Below are 18,985 nucleotides of genomic sequence, written 5' to 3' on the forward strand. Positions count from 1 at the left end.
CATTTTAAGGTAGAAATTTAAAGACTTAACTGTTGGATTAGATGTGGGGCAATGAGGGAAGGAGAAATCAAGAATGACTCAAGTTTCATGCAATGGATAGGTAGTAGTGTCATTCCTGAGGCAAGAATGGGGGATCGAGCAGATTTGGTGGGATAGAAATCATTTTGGATGTGTTAATTGCAGCACTTCCAAGTGCAGGTGTAGTATAGCAAGTTGGACACGTGATTCTGAAGCTAGGAAGAGAGGTGAACTGGACTTAAGAGATTTGAGAAGTCATAAGCGCTGTAGATGGAGTTCAGTGCCATGAGAAAGAATGAGGTCACTCAGGAGAAAGTTAAAGAAGAGGGCCCAGAACCCAGGCCTGGAGATCACCAACAGGAAGAGGCCCCGTCTAAGAGGTGAGGCCAGTGAGGGAGAAGAAACACCAGAGTGGGTTGTCAAGGGAGCCAAGAGTGAGAATGTTCAAAAACCATCTAGTGGCCAACTCTAATTCTTCCTAGGGGCCAAGTGTTCATTAGACACAAGAAATCATTGGAGACCAAGAACAGTTTCAATGTGATGTTGGAGATGGAAGCCTAACTTGAGTGGGTTGAAGTTCGTAATATTTTTATACTAATGAAGAAAAAAGGAAAAAATCCCAAACTTCCTCTTCAGTGGACTGGTGTAAATGGCAACTCTTTCAACATCACTTACCTTCCTTTTTTTCTCTCTCCAATTGAGGAAAATGTGCACTCTTGTTTAGTCAGCTGTCAAAGTTGAAGCCCACCCACGAGGAAGCTGATTAGTCTGTCACTCTTATTTGGGAAACACTGGCCTGATTGTCCTTATCTTTTCCCTTTCCCTCTACCAGTGAATTCCATTTTCTCAACTTCCTCTATTCCTTGCTCAAATCCCACCTCCAAACCTCTCAATATCCCCCAGAATGAGACATCTGTCTATCCTGTTTTCACAAGCCTTTCGGCCATGGGAAGCCTTTTATGGCATTAGGCAAATTGTTTTCCCACCCAGGCCCCATTCTAAGTTTGTGCCCACCCTAGACTCCCATTTACTTTCCCCTAGAAATATCACCAACCAAGTGATAACTAGTAGCTGTGTCTCCAATAGAGCCAAATTCTGATATTATTAACATACCTGTAAGAAGGTAATGTCTAGTTCTTTCATGGCAGTGACCAGGCCTCTGTGGCCATAGAGGGCTTACCACAGGGGAATGAAGAATTTGACCTAAGCTGGCCTTACTTGGTAAAACTTTAGTGCAAGCATATAGTTTCTAAAAGAAGGCTCTTGTTCATCAGATTAATCATTGAATTAATTGTCACAAATTTACCCTAAGGAAAAAGGACTTAAAGCTGCCCTCACCAGCCCCAACTAAGTTTGGCACTTTAAGGTGTTAAAGCCAAATTCCATCATTTTCCTTTGCTGGGTTATACCTCAGATTGGAATTGCTGGGTCATAGGGTAGGTGAATATTTAATTTTGGTAAATGATATTGCCAAACATTTAACCAAAGGGGTCCTACTAACTTACACTCCCACCAGCAATGTTCCAGTTGCTTTACATTCTCGTCAACATTTTTAATTTAAGCCGTTCGGTTATGTGTTTGGTAGTACCTCACTGTGGTTTTAATTTGCATTTTCATGATGAGTTAGAGCTTTTCATATACTTATTGGCCATTTGAGAAGTGCCTGCTCAAGTTGTTTTGCCCAGTTTTTACTGGTTCTTTGTCTTCTTCACTGGTTTGTAGACATTCTTAATTCCAGGCATGAGACGCTTGTCAGATATATGTATTATAAATGTTTTCTCCTGTCTATAGTTTGCTTTTTCACTCTCTTAATGTCTTTTGATGAAGAGTGGTTCTTGATTTTAAGTTCCATTTATCAATCTTTTTCTTTATGGTCCCTGCTTTTTGTGTCCTGTTTGAAAACATCTTTGCCCACTTCCCACTGCATTTTTATTTACCTGTGCTATTTATATGCCTCTTCCCCACAACTGTGAGATCCTTGAGGATAGAGCCTGCTGTATCTTATTCTGCTCTGTGGACTCAGAATCTAGCATAGAGCTTAGAACATGGTAGGAATTCAGGAATCACTTGATTAATGAATTAATTCATGCACTGGATGGAGTAGCACACATCATCTCTGTGCACAGAGATTTTACTAATGATGCAAACAATACTGAGAAAACCCTTGATGCATATATATGAGGAATAATTATGTTATTAATATTCTTTTAAACTGTATGTGAGCTGCTTTCTATGTGTGAAATTTCTATGTATGCAGATGTATATGTGCCTGACACAAAAGCTGGTAAACCACTATTGAAAAGTTCATTAAATAGGATCCAGTACAATGAGGTATTACCTCACACCAGTTAGAATGGGCATCATCAGAAAATCTACAGACAATAGATGCTGGAGAGAGTGTGGAGAAAATGGAGCCCTCTTGCACTGTGGGTGGGAATGTAAATTGATACAGCCACTATGGAGCACAGTATGGAGGTTCCTTAAAAGACTAAAAATAGAATTACCATATGACCCACTACTGGGCATATACCCAGAGAAAACCATAATTCAAAAAGACACACGCACCCCAATGTTCATTGCAGCACTATTTACAATAGCCAGGTTATGGAAGCAACCTAAATGGCCATCGACAGACGAATGGATAAAGAAGATGTGGTACGTATATACAATGGAATATTACTCAGTCATAAAAAGGAATGAAATTGGGTCATTTGTAGAGACGTGGATGGATCTAGAGACTGCCATACAGTGTGAAGTAAGAAAGAGAAAAAACAAATACTGTATATTAACGCATATATGTGGAACCTAGAAAAATGGTACAGATGAACTGGTTTTCAGGGCAGAAATAGAGACACAGATGTAGAGAACAAACGTATGGACACCAAGGGGGGAAAGTGGCAGGAGGGGTGGTGGTGGTGTGATGAATTGGGAGATTGGGATTGACATGTATACACTGATGTGTATAAAATGGGTGACTAATAAGAACCTGCCATATAAAAAATAAATAAAATGAAATTAAAAAAAAAAATAGGATCCAGTTTCCATTTTCATCGTAAAAGGGAATCATTTAGAGCCCAATTGAATTCTTGTATCTCCCCAGAGAATTGAATTTTGATAGAGGATACTAGGCGAGGGCTCACAAGCTTTATATTAAGAAGAAACGCTTATTCACCTTATAAAACACATTTACAAACTACCTCATTAGATCCTTACAACAGACCTAAAGCAAGTAAAATAAATACTAGGTTAGCTTCATCATGCAGATAAAGAGATTATAGCCCAGAGAAATTTGACTTGCTCAGAGTAACAGTGAGTGAGGTTGGAGGAAAATGATCCTGTGTCATCTAACTACACTCTCTACAGCCCCACATATTGATGCTTGAGATATTTTTTTTCCCAGCCCAGATTCCAACTATCTGTTTGGAGGCAGTACTATGGTGCTTTGGCACCTAAGAGACCTGGGTCTCAATTTCTGCTACAAATACCTATTAGCTGTGTGAACTTGGGTAGTTCACTGAGCCTCAGTAATAATAATCTGCTCATTTGTAAAATAATGCCTACCTCACAAGTTTATTTTGAGAATTAAATAAGATGCTAGATGCCTCTCCTGGGTTAGTCCTCTCTTTTTTTTCTTCTCAGCTTAGCAAAAAGGATTTTATTTGCAGTGTCTGTTAGAACATTTCTTAATTAGGCAATTAGAATGGTTTGATGACAGAATGCCAGATATCACTCAGATTTTAGAAGGTATTTCTGTTCCCAACTCAATGGCTTATCTAACAGCAGACACTCTCATATCAGTATGATTAAAATGGTGGTACAGATGATGGTGGCCTAGAGCTTGAAAAAAAAAGTTAGAAAGCTATTAGAGGAGCCACAGCTAAGAGCAAAATAAGGAAGGTGATAAGGAAAAAATGATGGCCGCCCTGCTTGGTGCTGTTTTTCCAAGGAGCCCAGACACTGCAGTGAGTGAAACAGATACGAGCTGGTAGTGTGTGAAAAAGTGTTGCTGCTTGGGAAAGAAAGGAGGATAAGGTATTTCTCATGGGTGCATCCTCTGACTCATTAAGGCATTTTAGCTCACGAGGCCATGCCTCCTGGTTCCTTTCTTAGGGTCACATGAAAATGAGTAGAGGGTGGGTCATCAGGAGAGGGCTCTTCAGGAAGAGGAAAGCTCCTTTGTTGCAGGCCTGTGGGCAGTGGTGTGCGGGCATGCATGCCCACACACACACACACACACACACACACACACACACACGCCTGAGTGACTTCCACATATAAATAGCGCCTCTCTGACCCTCTGTAGGAGTCCTGAAAGAGGAGCCTCCAGTCCAAACCTGCAGGAGTTCCAGCTGAGGCCACAGGAGTTCAGACCCACTCTGAACACGGAGCCCTTCACCAGGTTCTTTCTCTCCCATCCTGATTCTTGCCACCGGATGCAGGTAAGCAGAAATGGAAGGGCCCAGTGAGGGGATGGCCAGGGAATAGTTTGGTCTAGCAGCTAAGAGCACAAACTTCCAACTCAAAGGAGATCTGGCTCAACCACTGAGCAGCTGTGTGACTTCAGGCAATTTGTTTAACATCTCTTTGCCTCAGTCTATCAACTTCAGGCCTTTACACATGCTTAGAATACTTTTCCCTTCCCATCTTTGCCCGTCTAATGCCTCGTTGTCAAGTTTTAGCTCGTACAACGCTCCTTCCAGGAGGCTCTGCCTTGCTTCTGCAGATAGGATTAGGCAATCCTCTAGTGCTTCCATCACACCTTCAGCTGGACTGTTCTGCTCCACACTTTCTCATTGCCTGGTTGGTGTCCCCACCAGACTTCAAGTTCCTCAAGAGAAGAGTCTGTCTCTGGTTCACCAGAGTGAATAGCGCCTGGCAGATAGTGGTCACAATAAATATTTGACTGGCGAAAGAATGATAAAAGTCTGGCTAGGTGATGATTTAGGTTGAGAGACACACAGAATTTCAAGTCTCTTCCTCTATATCACTCAGCTGATCACTTAAACTGTTGCCCAGACATCTAGGTAATGATTTGTTCACCCAGCCAGGATCTCAGGTTAGAACAGGGTGCCCCTAAAGCCTGGTTGTGAGGTTTTACCTTATGATCCTGCTTGTCTCTTCAGATATCAAATTAGCCAAACTCTTTGCTAATCTACTGGCTCACATTTGTGGAAGCATTTCTCAGAATGTTGTGATTTCTAGGGGAACAAATCAAGAGGAGGAAGTGAAACTCCAACTGAGCCACAGCCCTCCTAGATGCAGCAGCACAGCAAGTGCTTTAGCAGATTAGTAGGACAGCCAGGATTCTCTGGATCCCACTCATCCCAAAGGCCGGGCTCAACTTAGTTTTCCCTCTGCACGTTCATATCTTTTAGCTTCCCTTCTAAAACTTTCCTGATAAGAAAAATTTCCAAAGAAGAGATTTTTGGGGTGGGGAGGTTCATGTCGGTGATCTATTGTCTAGACAGGCCTTACTCATAGGTGGAATGATTCAAAGGAGGCTGAAGGCATTCCTGAACAAAAGGTTCTTCCAGCCGGTGGTCTAGAGTGTGCCTCAATGTCCAACCACACACCAGTCCTTTCTTGGGCCCCTGACAAAATGTCAGTCATCTGAGAGGCATGTGGGTTAAAGTCGTTACTTGCTAACACCCTGGACACACACTGAGAGTGCGGCTCTCAATGGCAGGAAGGTCTGGGGAGGGAGGCTGCATCACAAACTGTTTGGGTGGGTTGTTACCATACATATGCCCTGCCCGCTGACAGCAGAGCAGGCTCCTCACCCTGAGGACCTGTGGAGGAAGCAGCCAGTACCATACCGGCTTGGAGGACACTTCAGGAAGAGAGGTCTCTGTGGTGGGCCCCTGGGGGAGGGGGCAGGGGAAGGGACAGACCATTCCTCCTGATTCCTGGTGCCCCCTCTTCCCTCCAGGCCCCTCGTATCCTTGGAGTAAGGGCCACTCTTCCTCTGTATCTTACCCCCAACTCCTCCAGCATGTGCCCCCCTCCACAGAGACCCGAACTTCCTTTCATCAGGGATGAGTTATTTTATTCACCGTTTGAGAGACATGGCTTAGAGAGCAAATACCCTGTGGAGAGGGCACACGGTGAAGGCAACTCATCCCACTAAAATATTAGCGATTGCATCAGAAAGTTTCCTGCTGGGAGGAGCAGCTGAGATGAGTTTGGGCTCTGAGATTAGGGAAGCAAATGTCACCAAGGGCTGAGGAGGCTGGGGAATGGGGGTATGGGCGGGCAGGACAAGAGCACCCCCTTTCCTGCCCCAACCAAATGGCCTGCTCAGTGCTGTGTCTAACACGAGTCTCTATATAAGCTGAAGTCTGGACGAACAAAAAAAACCTAGGCTAATCAAGTTTGTGTTTTTTTAAATTAAGTTCATAAATTGTAAAACCGTTTTTAAAAATGTATGATAAAATCGAAATTTAGGGTAGTCGTTCCCAGGAAGGGGTACAGGCAGATGATAGAGAGGGCACACCTGGGGCTTCAATAGTATTAGTGGTAAGAATCTATTTTGTAAACCAGTTGTGTTTACATAGGTGTTGTTCAATTATTCCACACTACTAGCAAGAGCAAATATCTCATATACATTATGCTTAATTCTTTAACTCTGAAATATTTCATTATATACTTAGGTGTATGTATATAGGTAAAAGAGAGATTGGGGTGGAGGCTTTGATCTATACATATTTTCTGGTTATGGGCAAAGCTGTGTGTTAGGAGGGGAGCGTCAAGAGCCTTAAGCTGAGCCAGACATGTAACTGAATTGCAAAGTGGCAACAAACCACTTCTTGGGGATGTCATGGTACTGACTTTTTTCAGATCCACATTGACGTGAGTGTACCCAAATATTACTAGTCCTATTCTAATTCATATTAAAAAAAATAAAAAGTTCACAGATCAGTGAAAATTTAAAAGGGAGAAACGGCTATAAGTAAAGGTGTGGAGGAGGCATTTTACAACCTATCTAGACATGACATTTTAATTTGTAATCAATTTTATTGATATATAATTAAAATATAATAAAATTCACCAATTTTAAGAGTAGTTTGATGAGTTTTGTCAATATATATATAGTTGTATATTCATAAGAATCTAGATATAGAACATTTTTATCACCTCAAAAAGTTTCCTTATGTACGTATATTAATCCCCTCTTATATTCTCAGCCCCTGGCAACCACTGATCTGCTTCCTGTCACTAGTTCTGCCTTTTCTAGTGTTTATAATTTCATATAAACAGAATCATACAGTGAATAGTCTTTTGTTTCTGGCTTCTTTCATTTAGCATGATTTTGAGATTCATCCATGTTGTTTCATGTATCAGTAGTTTATTGTTTTTTATTGCCTAGTAGTAGTACTAATTGTATGGATATACCACAGTTTATCTATTCATCTATTGATGAACATTTGAGTTATTTCTCACTTTTTTGTATTTCTCATTTTTAATTGATTTTTTATTGTGGTAAAATATATATAACTTAAAGCTTGTTATTTTAACCATATTAAAGTGTACAACTCAGTGGCATTAATTACATTCTCAATGTTGTGTAACTATATATTACCATTACCTGTTTCCAAAACTTTTTCATTACCCCCAAACAGAAACTCTGTAAACATTAAACAATAACTCCCCATTCCCCCTTCCCCTCAGTCCCTAGTAGCCTCTAATCTACTTTCCGTCTCTATGAATTGGCCTATTCTGGATATTTCATATAAGTAGAATCATACATACTTGTCCTTTAGTGTCTGGCTTATTTCATTTAGCATAATGTTTTCGTGCTTCATTCATGTTGCCGCATGTAACAGAACTTAATTTTTTTAATGGCTGAATAATATTCCATTGCACATATATATATATATTTTTTCATTCATCTGTTGGTGGACACTTAGGTTGTTTCCATGTTTCTAATTTTTAGTTATTATGAATAAAGCTCCTATGGACATTCAAGTACCAGTCTTTGTGTGGGCATGTGTTTTCATGTCTCTTGGATAAATATATAGAAGTGGAATTACTTGATCATTTGATAAGTGACGGTTTAGGAAACTGCCAAGCTTATTTCCAAAGTGGCTGTACCATTTGCATTCTCACCACATATCTGTGAGAGTTCTAGTTGTTCCACATCCTCACCAACACTTGGTATAGTCCAACTTTTTTTCCTTTTTTTTGCGGTACACGGGCGTCTCACTGTTGTGGCCTCTCCTGTTGCGGAGCACAGACTCCGGATGTGCAGGCCCAGTGGCCATGGCTCACAGGCCCATCCGCTCCGCGGCATGTGGGATCTTCCCAGACCGGGGCACGAACCCGTGTCCCCTGCATCAGCAGGCGGACTCAACCACTGCGCCACCAGGGAAGCCCCTAGTCCAACTTTTTAACTGTAACAATTCCAGTGGGTACGTAGTAGGATCTTATTTTGGTTTTAATTTTCACTCCCCTATGTTAATGATGTTGAGTGTCTTTTCATGTTCTTAGTTGTCATCCATATAGCTTTTCTTTTGTGAGATGAAATGAAGTGTCTGTTCACAAAGTTTTCCCATTTTTAAAAACCATTGTTTGCCTTCTTTTTTTGTTTACATTATTTTATTTATTTGGTTGCACTGGGTCTTAGTTGCGGCAGGCGTGCTCCTTAGTCACAGCTTGCGGGCTCCTTAGTTGCAGCATGCATGTGAGATCTAGTTCCCTGACCAGGGATTGAACCTGGGCCCCCTGCACTGAGAGCGTGGAGTCTTAACCACTGCACCACCAGTGAAGTCCCTCAGTTGTTTGTCTACTTATGGTAGAGTCTTAAGAATTCTTTATGTATTCTAGATACAAATCCTTTGTCAGATGTATATGAGGTCACATTCACATACATATTTACAAAATATGTATTGTGAATATTTACTCCTAGCCTGTGTTTTGTCTCTTCATTTCCTTAATGGTGTCTTTTGAAGAGCAAAATTTTAATTTTGAAGTAGTTTACTTTATCACTTTTTATAGGTTGTACTTTTTGTGCTCTATATAATAAATCTTTATCTAACCGAAAATCCCAATGATTTTCTCTGTTGTTTTCTTGTAAAATTTTTATTAGGTTTAGATCCATGGTCCATTTTGAGTTAATTATTGAATAGGGTTTGCAGTAATAGGAAAAGTATATATTTTTGTTTTGCATATGGATTGTTCCAGCATCACTTGTTGAAGAGACTCTCCTTTTCCTACTAAAATACCATCCTTTTCAAAAATCATTGGATCATATTTGTATAGCTCTATTTCTGAATTCTCTAGTCTGTTCCAGTGGTCTGCATGTCTGTATACACCATTACTTTGCTGTCTTGATTACTGTAGCTTTATAATGTCTTAACATCACATGATGTAAGCCCTCCAACTTTGGTCTTCTTTTCCACATTGTTTTGAAAAATCTAGGTCTTTTGCATTTCCATGTAAATTTAGATTCAGCTTGTCAGTTTCTACGACAGAACACTGCTAGGATTTTGACTGAGATTGCACTGATACTAAGCCTTTTGATTCATGAACATGGTATATCTCTCCATTTGTTTGGGTCTTCTTTAATTTTTCTCAGTAATGTTTTATAATTTTTAGTGTACAGGTCTTACACAGATTTTGTAAAATTTATCCATAAGTATTTTCTATTTGTATGTTATTGTAAATGATGTTGTTTTTTAACTTTTATAATTTATCATTGCTTGTATATAGAATACAATAGAATTTTTGTATATTTAAGTTTTTATTTGGTAACCTTGCTAAACTCACCTATTAACTTTTTGATAGATTCCTTACAATTTTCTACACAGATAATCATGTTACTGTGAATAATGATACTCTTACTTCTTTCTTTCATACCTGTGGCTTTTGCCACTTTTTATTTTCTTATTGCACTGGAAAGGACCTCCTGTACAATGTTGAATGGAAGTGGTAACAGCGGACATCTTTAAAATGACGTCTTTTAAAGCAAGAGGATGACACCTTTAAAATTTTGTTTTTCGGCCTTCCCTGGTGGCGCAGTGGTTGAGAATCTGCCTGCTAATGCAGGGGACACGGGTTCGAGCCCTGGTCTGGGAGGATCCCACATGCCACGGAGCAACTAGGCCTGTGAGCCACAGCTACTGAGCCTGCACGTCTGGAACCTGTGCTCCGCAACAAGAGAGGCCGTGATAGTGAGAGGCCCGTGCACCGCGATGAAGAGTGGCCCCCGCTTGCCACAACTAGAGAAAGCCCTCGCACAGAAACGAAGACCCAACACAGCAAAAATAAATTAATTAATTAATGAACTCCTACCCCCAACATCTTCAAAAAAATTTTTTTTTGTTGTTTTTCTGTATCAAATAGAAATAATCACTGGCTTTAATAGAGGTACAAGCAAATTATGATGGGATGAGGAGTGTGTGTGTGTGTGTGTGTGTGTGCTTGTGTGTGTGTGTGTGTGTGTGTGAGTGGGAGCTGGCAGAAAATGGAGCAATTAAATTCTATCCATTGGGAAATATTTATAAGACGCAGAGTTTTTAAGCAAGTTCCTTGGCTCTTCTTGATCTGACCCTAGGGGGTGACAGTGCCTCTGGTCTATTTCCCCCTCCCCACCCTATGCTCCTGGGGTTTCCCCTACCCACCAGCTCCCAGTAACAGAGCTACCATGACCCTCTTTCCATTGGTTCCAGGACAGTGTCCTCTCTCTGTGTGATGGCATGCTCACGGACCTGCTCCCAAATACTGGGGCTGAGCCTCGGGACTACAGCCCTGTTTGCTGCTGCAGCCAACACAGTGCTCCTCTTTCCTAACTGGGATGTGACCTACCTGTTGAGGGGCCTCATTGGCAGGCATGCCATGCTGGGCTCTGGGCTCTGGGGAGGAGGCCTCATGGTGAGTGTCTGGGGTTCCCTGGGTGTGAACTCCCAAAGTGCCCCTTAGAGGTGGAGCAGCGAGGTGGGGGTGGGGGTAGTGTTTAGATTCCTTGAAAAAAAGCTTGAACTAACAAGCTGGCTGTGGGGTCTATAGCAGCTGCAAGGGATAGAAGACTCTAGGAAGACTGGTCAAATGTTGCTGAATTTTGGACTAGGCAGGCTTGGTGTGAACGCTGCCATTCATAGAGTCACATTAGGCTAGCCATCCAAAACTGGGTCCTGACAGTCAAAGCCAAGCCCTCTGGGAAAGGTAGGGTAATTAAGTCCATGTGAGATGTCTAACCACTCTATTTCAGCAGCCACAGGTGGCAGCTAGAGATGTAAATTACCCAATCTCTTTTTAACACTCTTCCCTCTTCCCCCAGGTTCTCACTGCAGCTACCCTCATCTCCTTGACAGGCTGGAGATATGGCTGCTTCAGTAAGAGTGGGCCCTGCCAAAGTGTAAGCACCCGATTCCACTCTTCTAATACCTAGAATGTCCCCACATTCTATTACTTTAGAGGCAGAGTGATAAAGAGACAATTTCAGTCTTGGGGTTTGAAGTCAGGTCCTGACCGTACCTCTCTAAGGGTCTAAAAACCCTAAGCTTTTGGGCAAGTTTTCTGAATCTCGGATCCTTCTGTAAAATGAAAGTTAACAGGATCAAGTCCAGGGAGGAAGTGCTTAATGAACCATAAATGTCTACACACATGTGAGGAACTGTTCTTTTTTATTTTATTGATGTATAGTTTACAATGTCCTGTTAATTTCTGCTACATAGCAAAGCGATTCAGCTATACATGAACTGTTCTTATTAGTTTTACCCTATTGAACAATATGGACACGAGTTATGTACATTGTAGTCATGTGTCATTGATAGAAAATTTCCTGGCTATTTTTCTTAATTTTTCTTGGAGCTGAAAGATTCTCCAGAGATCATCTGATGACTAGATTCTAGTCTAACCTCTCCATTTTACAGATAATGAAGCTGAGGCCCAGAATAAATTTGCACTTTATTAATTACAGCAACATCTATATATATTTGAAAAATCTCAGTACATAAATGTATAAGATATATTGCTCATTCAGTCTCAGACACATGAATTTGTGGCCTTTTTACAGTAACTCTGCATACTGCTTTGATATCTACAGCCCACATGTTGGGAACCCTGCTGATTCAGAATTATATGTTAAAGAATTAAGTATAAACACCCACACAGTTCACTTACTATCTGTTCTCAGTCATGTCTGGTTTTCCCCTAGGCAAGTGGTTCTCGACTTGAATGTGTGCATCAGAGTCCCTGCAGCGTTTGTTAAAACACAGATCGCTGGGCCCCACGCCCAGAGTTTCTGACTCTGTAGGTCTGGGGTGGAGCAAGATGAGGAGGGGGGGAAATTTGCATTTCTAACAAGTTTCCAGGTGATGTGCTGTTGCTGGGACAGGGACCACATTTTTAGAACCTCTGTCCTAGGCTTATGTCAGACTAATTCATCTTGATCTTTTAACTTAGAGTCAAAACTTACTACACAGCTTTCTGCGGCCCCTCTCGAGTTCTAAACCAGTTTGACATCAGTGGGAAAACGACTCTGATTCTGTATAAAAACTATATATATATATACGCGCACACACACACACACACACACACACACACACGTATATATATATATATGTTTTATTTAAAATTTTAAAATATGTGTTTTTTGAGAAGGAGAAAAAGAAAATCTGGTATCCTGAGAAAGAAACCAATCTGGAAGTTAGAATCCTGCCAAGGAAATAAACACATTGCTATCTTTTGGGAAGGAAATGAGTGGTGCACAGACCAGAAAAGTACAATGACAGAACTCGAGTTATTTCAGAGTTGACTGTAATTTCTCTCTGTCTCTGCCTCCCTCCCTCCCTCCTTTTCTTCCTTCTTTCCCCTCTTCCTCCCTTCCTTCCTTTCATGCTTGATCTGAGAAAGAGAGGAATCAGGGATGGCAGCTTGGGACTTTTGAAAAAATACAGCTTTCTTTTAAAAGGGTCAGAGGGGGGCTTGCGATAACCAATCTGACCCTTTAAGCCAGAGACTGAATGACTGCAGTCTGAGTGACAAAGTTTTTGATGCCACTCTGCTGAGAAGCTCTGAAGAGCCTGCTGAATCAGGCTGAACCTGCTGCTGGGACCGGGTGCCAGTGTTTCCTCCTTCTCCATTCCTTCTTTCCCACCCCCTCCCGGCTCTACCCAGTGACCCCTCATCAGCCAGCCCTACCTTGGCTATGTTTTAAAGGAGGTGCTGTGGGTAGGATCCTCCCCATGACTGGGGAAGGCCTGAGCACCAGAGAAGTTAGATTTGTCCAGATCAGCCCACAAGTCACGACCCCCTCTCAGGCTCACTGTTTCTTCTCTCCTTCTGCAGATGCTTACTGCTCTGTTGTCAAGTGGCCTGGCTTTTCTTGGAGCCTTGATTTGCTTTATCACTTCTGGAGTAGGCCTGAAAGATGGTCCTTTTTGCATGTTCGATGTTTCGTCCTTCAATCAGACACAGGCTTGGAAACATGGTTACCCATTCAAAGACCTGCAAAACAGGTAAATGGATGGAAACTTGGATTTGCAGTCTCTTCAGAGAAAGAAAGACACAGAAAGGGACTACAAACTCCTTTTAGTCTGCATTCTAGCATCTTGCTTCTCTGATGCTCAGAAAATTGCAAATGCAACAATAGTCACCCTCAAAAATCTAATCCTACAACCTGAGCTGAGGGAGAACCCAGGTTTCTATCAAGGTTGCTGGGATTTTCTTACTTATTCCAACCCCTGATCTCCTTATTTTTGGGGATAGGAATTATTTGTATGACCATTCACTCTGGAATTCTGTCTGCCTGGAGCCTTCTAAAGCTGTCATTTGGCACGTGTGCTTCTTCTCTGCCCTTCTGTGCATCAGCCTCCTCCAGATTCTCCTGGTGGTCATTCATTTCATCAACAGCTTCCTGGGCCTTTTCTGCAGCCTCTGTGAGAAGTAACAGGTAATGCCCTCTTTTTAAAAAATTAATTAATTAATTAATTTGTTTTTGGCTGAGTTGGGTCTTCATTGCTGCGCGGGCTTTCACTAGTTGTGGCGAGTGGGGGCTACTCTTCATTGTGGTGCGCGGGCTTCTCACTGCGGTGGCTTCTCTTGGTGTGGAGCATGGGCTCTAGGCGCACGGGCTTTCAGTAGTTGTGGCTCGCGGGCTCTAGAGCGCAGGCTCAGTAGTTGTGGCACATGGGCTTAGCTGTCGCGAGGCATGTGGGATCTTCCTGGACCAGGGCTCGAACCCGTGTCCCCTGCATTGGCAGGCAGTTTCTTAACCAATGCGCCACCAAGGAAGTCCCGGTAATTCCCTCTTAAACATGAATGTTTTCATCATGAGCTGCCTTGAATCTTTTCTGCAAGAGTGGGTATGAATTATAAACAAATTTCCCTTTTAGGTAGTCATGTAGTAATAATAACAATAATAATTCCTTGCATGTATGTTGAATGATACAATGCATTTTAAATCACATTGTAGGGACTTCCAGTGGTTAAGAATCTGCCTTCTAATGCAGGGGACAAGGGTTTGATCCCTGGTCAGGGAACTAAGATCCTACACACCGTGGAGCAACTAAGCCCGCTCTCTCTAGAACCTGTGCACCACAACTAGAGAGCCTGCGTACTGCAACTACTGACCCCTCGCACTCTGGAGCCCACGCACCACAACTAGAGAAGCCCGCGCGCTGCAACAAAGAGCCGGTGCACTGCAACAAAAAGATCCCGCGTGCCGCAACAAGACCTGATGCAGCCAAATAAATTAATTAATTTTTTTAAAAATCACATTGTAAATTGCAAGATGATATATTAGTAGAAGAAATAATTATCATTATTATTGTGTAGGAACTTATAGTCCATAAAATGTCCTCCAGCCATGATCTCATTTCAGCCTCTCAAAAGCCCCATAAAATTGGCCGCATGTTACAGATGAAGTTGAGGCTCCTAGAGGATAATGGACTTGCTGCCCAAAAGCAGTCAGTTAGGTTCAGGTAAAGTCAATACCTGACCCCCTACTTTCTAAATTTAAGTTCACTAGCTTAATGGACTGAATTATGTGCTCCCCAAATTCATAGTTTGAAGCTCTAGCCCTCAACGTGACTTTGGAGATAGGACCTTTAAGTAGCTAATTTAGGTTAGATGGGGTCATAAGAGTGGGACACTAATCGAATAAGACTGGCATCCTTATGAGAAGAGGATGAGACAACAAGTACATGAAAAGATGCTTAATATCACTAATCATCAGGGAAATGCAACTCCAAACCATAATGAGATATCACCTTATACTTGTTAGAATGGCTATTATCAAAAAGGAAAGAAATAACAAATGTTGATGAGGATATGGAGAAAAAGGAACCCTTGTGCACTGTTGGTGGGTTCTGGTAAACTGGTGCAACCAGCATGTCAAGCAGTATGGAGGTTCCTCTAAAAATTAAAAAAGAACTACCATATGATCCAGCAATTCTACTTCTGGGTATTTATTTGACGCAAACAAAAACACTAGTTCAAAAAGATATCTGCACCCTCATGTTCACTGTAGCATTATTTTCAATAACCAAGACATGGAAACAACCCAAGTGTCCACCAATGGATTAATGGATAAAGAAGATATGGTACACACACACACACACACACACACTCACACACACAATGGAATACTCTTCAGCCATAGGAAAAATGAAATCTTGCCATTTGTGACAACATGGATGGACCTAGAGGGTATTATGCTAAGTGAAATAAGTCAGAGAAAGCCAAATACCATATGATATCACTTACATATGGAATTTAAAGCAACAACAATAGCAACAAAACCAAGTTCACAGATACAGTGACAGACTAGTGGTTGCCAGAGCTGGGGCTGGGGAGTGAGGGAAACGGGTGAAGAGAGTCAAAGGTACAAACTTCTACTTATAAAATAGTTAAGTCATGGGGATATAATGTACAACAAGGTGACTATAGTTAATAGTACTGCATTGCATATTTAAAAGTTGCTAAGAGAATAAATCTTAAAAGTCCTTACTACAAGAAAAAAAATTTTTTTGTAACTAATGTATGGTGCCAGATGTTAATGAGACTTACTGTGGTGATCATTTTGCAATATATACAAAAATCAAATCATTATATTGTACACCTGAAACAAATCTAATGTTATATGTCAATTATACCTAAAAAAATGACATTGTAGAGTGTATTTCCAGCATAAAAGCATGATTAAGTTTCAGAAAGTTTATTCACCTATATTAATAGATTTAAGGAGGAAAAAATCCTAATGATTTTCTTCATAAATGCTGAAAAGGCATTTGATAAAATTCAACATATATTCTTAATAAAACTCTTTAAGAAAATGAGAAAAGACAGGTCCTTCCTTATCATAATACAACATATCTATCTCAACTCAAAAGTCAGCATCATGCTTAATGAAGGAATACTAGAAACAATCTCATTAAGGTTGCAAATAAGATGATGACACTCACTATTGTCACTATCATTTAATATTATTCTTGAGGTATTAGCCCAAGTAAGTATTCAAAAGGAAATTAACAGATATAAAATAGGAAAGAAGGTAAAGTTACCATTATATTCAGACAATATGATTACACATCTAGAGTACCCAAATAAATTATATTACAAACAATAAGAGAATTTCATACAATGTCTGGGTACAAAATAAATATACAGAATCAAAAATCTTCATGTATACAAACAACAAGCAGTTAACAGGTATGCAGATGGGGAACTCCCATTTATATTAGAAACAAAAAAGGAAAAAAAGAAAAAACCTAGTTACCAACAAAACAAGAATGTGAAATACTTATTGAAGAAAACTAAAATATTACTAAAGGATAAAAAATAAACTTGAACAAATATAAAGGCATGCCATGAACTTGGATCATAAGATATAAATGCCCTTAAACTAATCTACAAATTTAACATGATGAATAAAATCACCAAGATTTGGTGGAAGAGGATATGGAATAAGCTGGTTTTAAAGTTCACATGAAAAATGAACAAGCTTGGACAGCCAGGAAACTTCTGAAGAAGGCAGTGAGGTGGGACTAACTCTACTAGATATTAAAACCTAATATAAAACTACAATAATTCAAACAGTGCAGTACATTAAATGGACAAATTTATGCATCAGACTAGGGAGCTCAGAGATAGAAATAAATATTTGTGAGAATTTAGTATATGCTAAAGAGATGTGGGGAAAAAGAAAGTGGATGATATACCAGATCTGTCTCTCCATGAGAGCCCAGAGGAAAAGGCCATGTGAAGACACAGCCAGAAGGTAGCCATCTGCAAGCCAAGGAGAGAGGCCTCAGTAGAAACCAACCTTGTTGGCACCTCGATCTTGGATTTCTAGCCTCCAGAAAATAAATTTCCATTGTTTAAGCCACACAGCAGCCAGCAGCCAGTTTGTGGTATTTTGTTACGGCAGCCTGAGCTGACTAATCCACCAGTGTTCAGTGCCGTTCAATAAGTGGTATATACTGAGTGCCCACTGTGTGCTCAGCACTGCCATGCATGCTGTGAATTCAAAAATGACTGAGACATGGTCCTTGCCCTTGGGCCCTGCTCTGTCCTTGAAGAGCTCATGGTCATGTTAGGGAAACTCATCTACTAATAATTTGAATGTCATATGGTAGGGACCATGTTAGAGGTCAAGCCAGGATGTAATGAGAGCTTGAAGGAACCAGGAACCTCTAAGGAGAGGATCTGTGAGAGATGAAGGAAGGCATCAGTCATGTCTGAACTGATTCTTGAAATGGTTAGCCCAGTAAAGAGGGAAGGGAGCGTTTTTCCAGCAGAGGAAATAGAAGCTCAAAAGGGGAGATACAGGATGCTGTGGGTGGAGAACTGTGATGCCACAGCTCCTTCATTGTGGAATGTGGAAAGCAGAGCACCTCCCTCTCTCCTGTTCTGGGATCTTTGTTCAGGATGCATATTGGGGGAATTTCTTCTTCGTTTTTGAAGCTGGCAGGATAATACAGCTTTCTAAAATAGGACCAGGACTGGTGCTCATAAGCAGGAAATGCATCCTAAGTTTGCTCCTTCCTGACTTTTGCCCTGGAGCAGGAGTGTGGTGAGGCTGGGGGAACTGCAGGTTGGCAGTTATGGATTAAATCAGTACACTACAAACTTTTTCTGTAAAGGCCCAGATTATATATTTTTTCACTTAGTTATCTTTTTTTTTTTTTTATAGTTTTGCCTGGCCAAATAATATTTCAGACTTTGAGAGCCATATGGTCTCTTTTTGCAACTGCTCGATTCTGCCAATATTGCAGAATGCTAATCTACTGATGCTGGGTTGTGGTGAAGGAAAGTACAGCGTTTATTGCAGGGTGACAAACAAGGAGGATGGGGAGCTAGTGTTCAAAAGACTCATATTCCCCAATGGCTTTCAGTGCAATATTAGGGGTGAGGGTCCCAGGGTGTGGGATCAGCTCCTGGACATTCTTCTGATTGGTTAGTGGTGAGGTATGGGTGAAGTTTCAGGAATCTCAATCATCGAATCTCTGGCTCCAGCCAGTCTATGGTCTAGCATTTGCAGTCAGCAGTTTCCATCTGGTGGGGGTCCTGGTTTCTGTGAAAACAATTTAAGAATGTGCATCAGCAGTGGATGAGGGCAATGTTTTCTTAGCTGGAGTCAAAGGTTATCAATCACCTTAGGTACTTTTCCCCCCAATTTTATTTGTGGTAAAATACACGTAACAAAATTTTTCATGTTAACCACTTTTAAGTGTACAGTTCAAGGGTATAAATACAATCATAATGTTGTACAACCATCAAAAAAAAAGAATGTGCATCAGAAGGTTACCTATATCCCTCAAGCAGAAGATAGGAATCCTGTAACTCTTTTTATGGCTGACCTATTATTATTACTTTTCTTGCTTGACTGATTTTCCATTTTTCGAAACATTAACTGCTAGAGTCTTTTCTTTAGAACTCGGAAAGACCTAGGAGACTAAAGCTTTTTTCACAAGCAAGAAGCCAAGTTCACAGGATCTGTCACTGGACCGCCCCCCACCCCTCACCC

The 18,985-nt window shown here is 41.0% G+C and overlaps 1 protein-coding gene across 1 annotated transcript; it reads left to right on the forward strand.

Annotated features, from left to right (window-relative positions):
- Window positions 1-288: 288 nt before the first annotated feature.
- On the forward strand, window positions 289-13,906 carry TM4SF19 (transmembrane 4 L six family member 19). Its single transcript, XM_065875845.1, has 7 exons — window positions 289-398; window positions 4,322-4,457; window positions 5,948-6,072; window positions 10,686-10,887; window positions 11,294-11,371; window positions 13,306-13,475; window positions 13,726-13,906. The coding sequence occupies exons 1-7, from the start codon at window positions 289-291 to the stop codon at window positions 13,904-13,906; spliced, it is 1,002 nt and encodes a 333-aa protein (XP_065731917.1).
- The last annotated feature ends 5,079 nt before the right edge of the window (window positions 13,907-18,985 follow it).

The sequence above is a fragment of the Phocoena phocoena genome, chromosome 4, assembly GCF_963924675.1.
Source record: "Phocoena phocoena chromosome 4, mPhoPho1.1, whole genome shotgun sequence".
NCBI classification, from domain to species: Eukaryota; Metazoa; Chordata; class Mammalia; order Artiodactyla; family Phocoenidae; genus Phocoena; species Phocoena phocoena.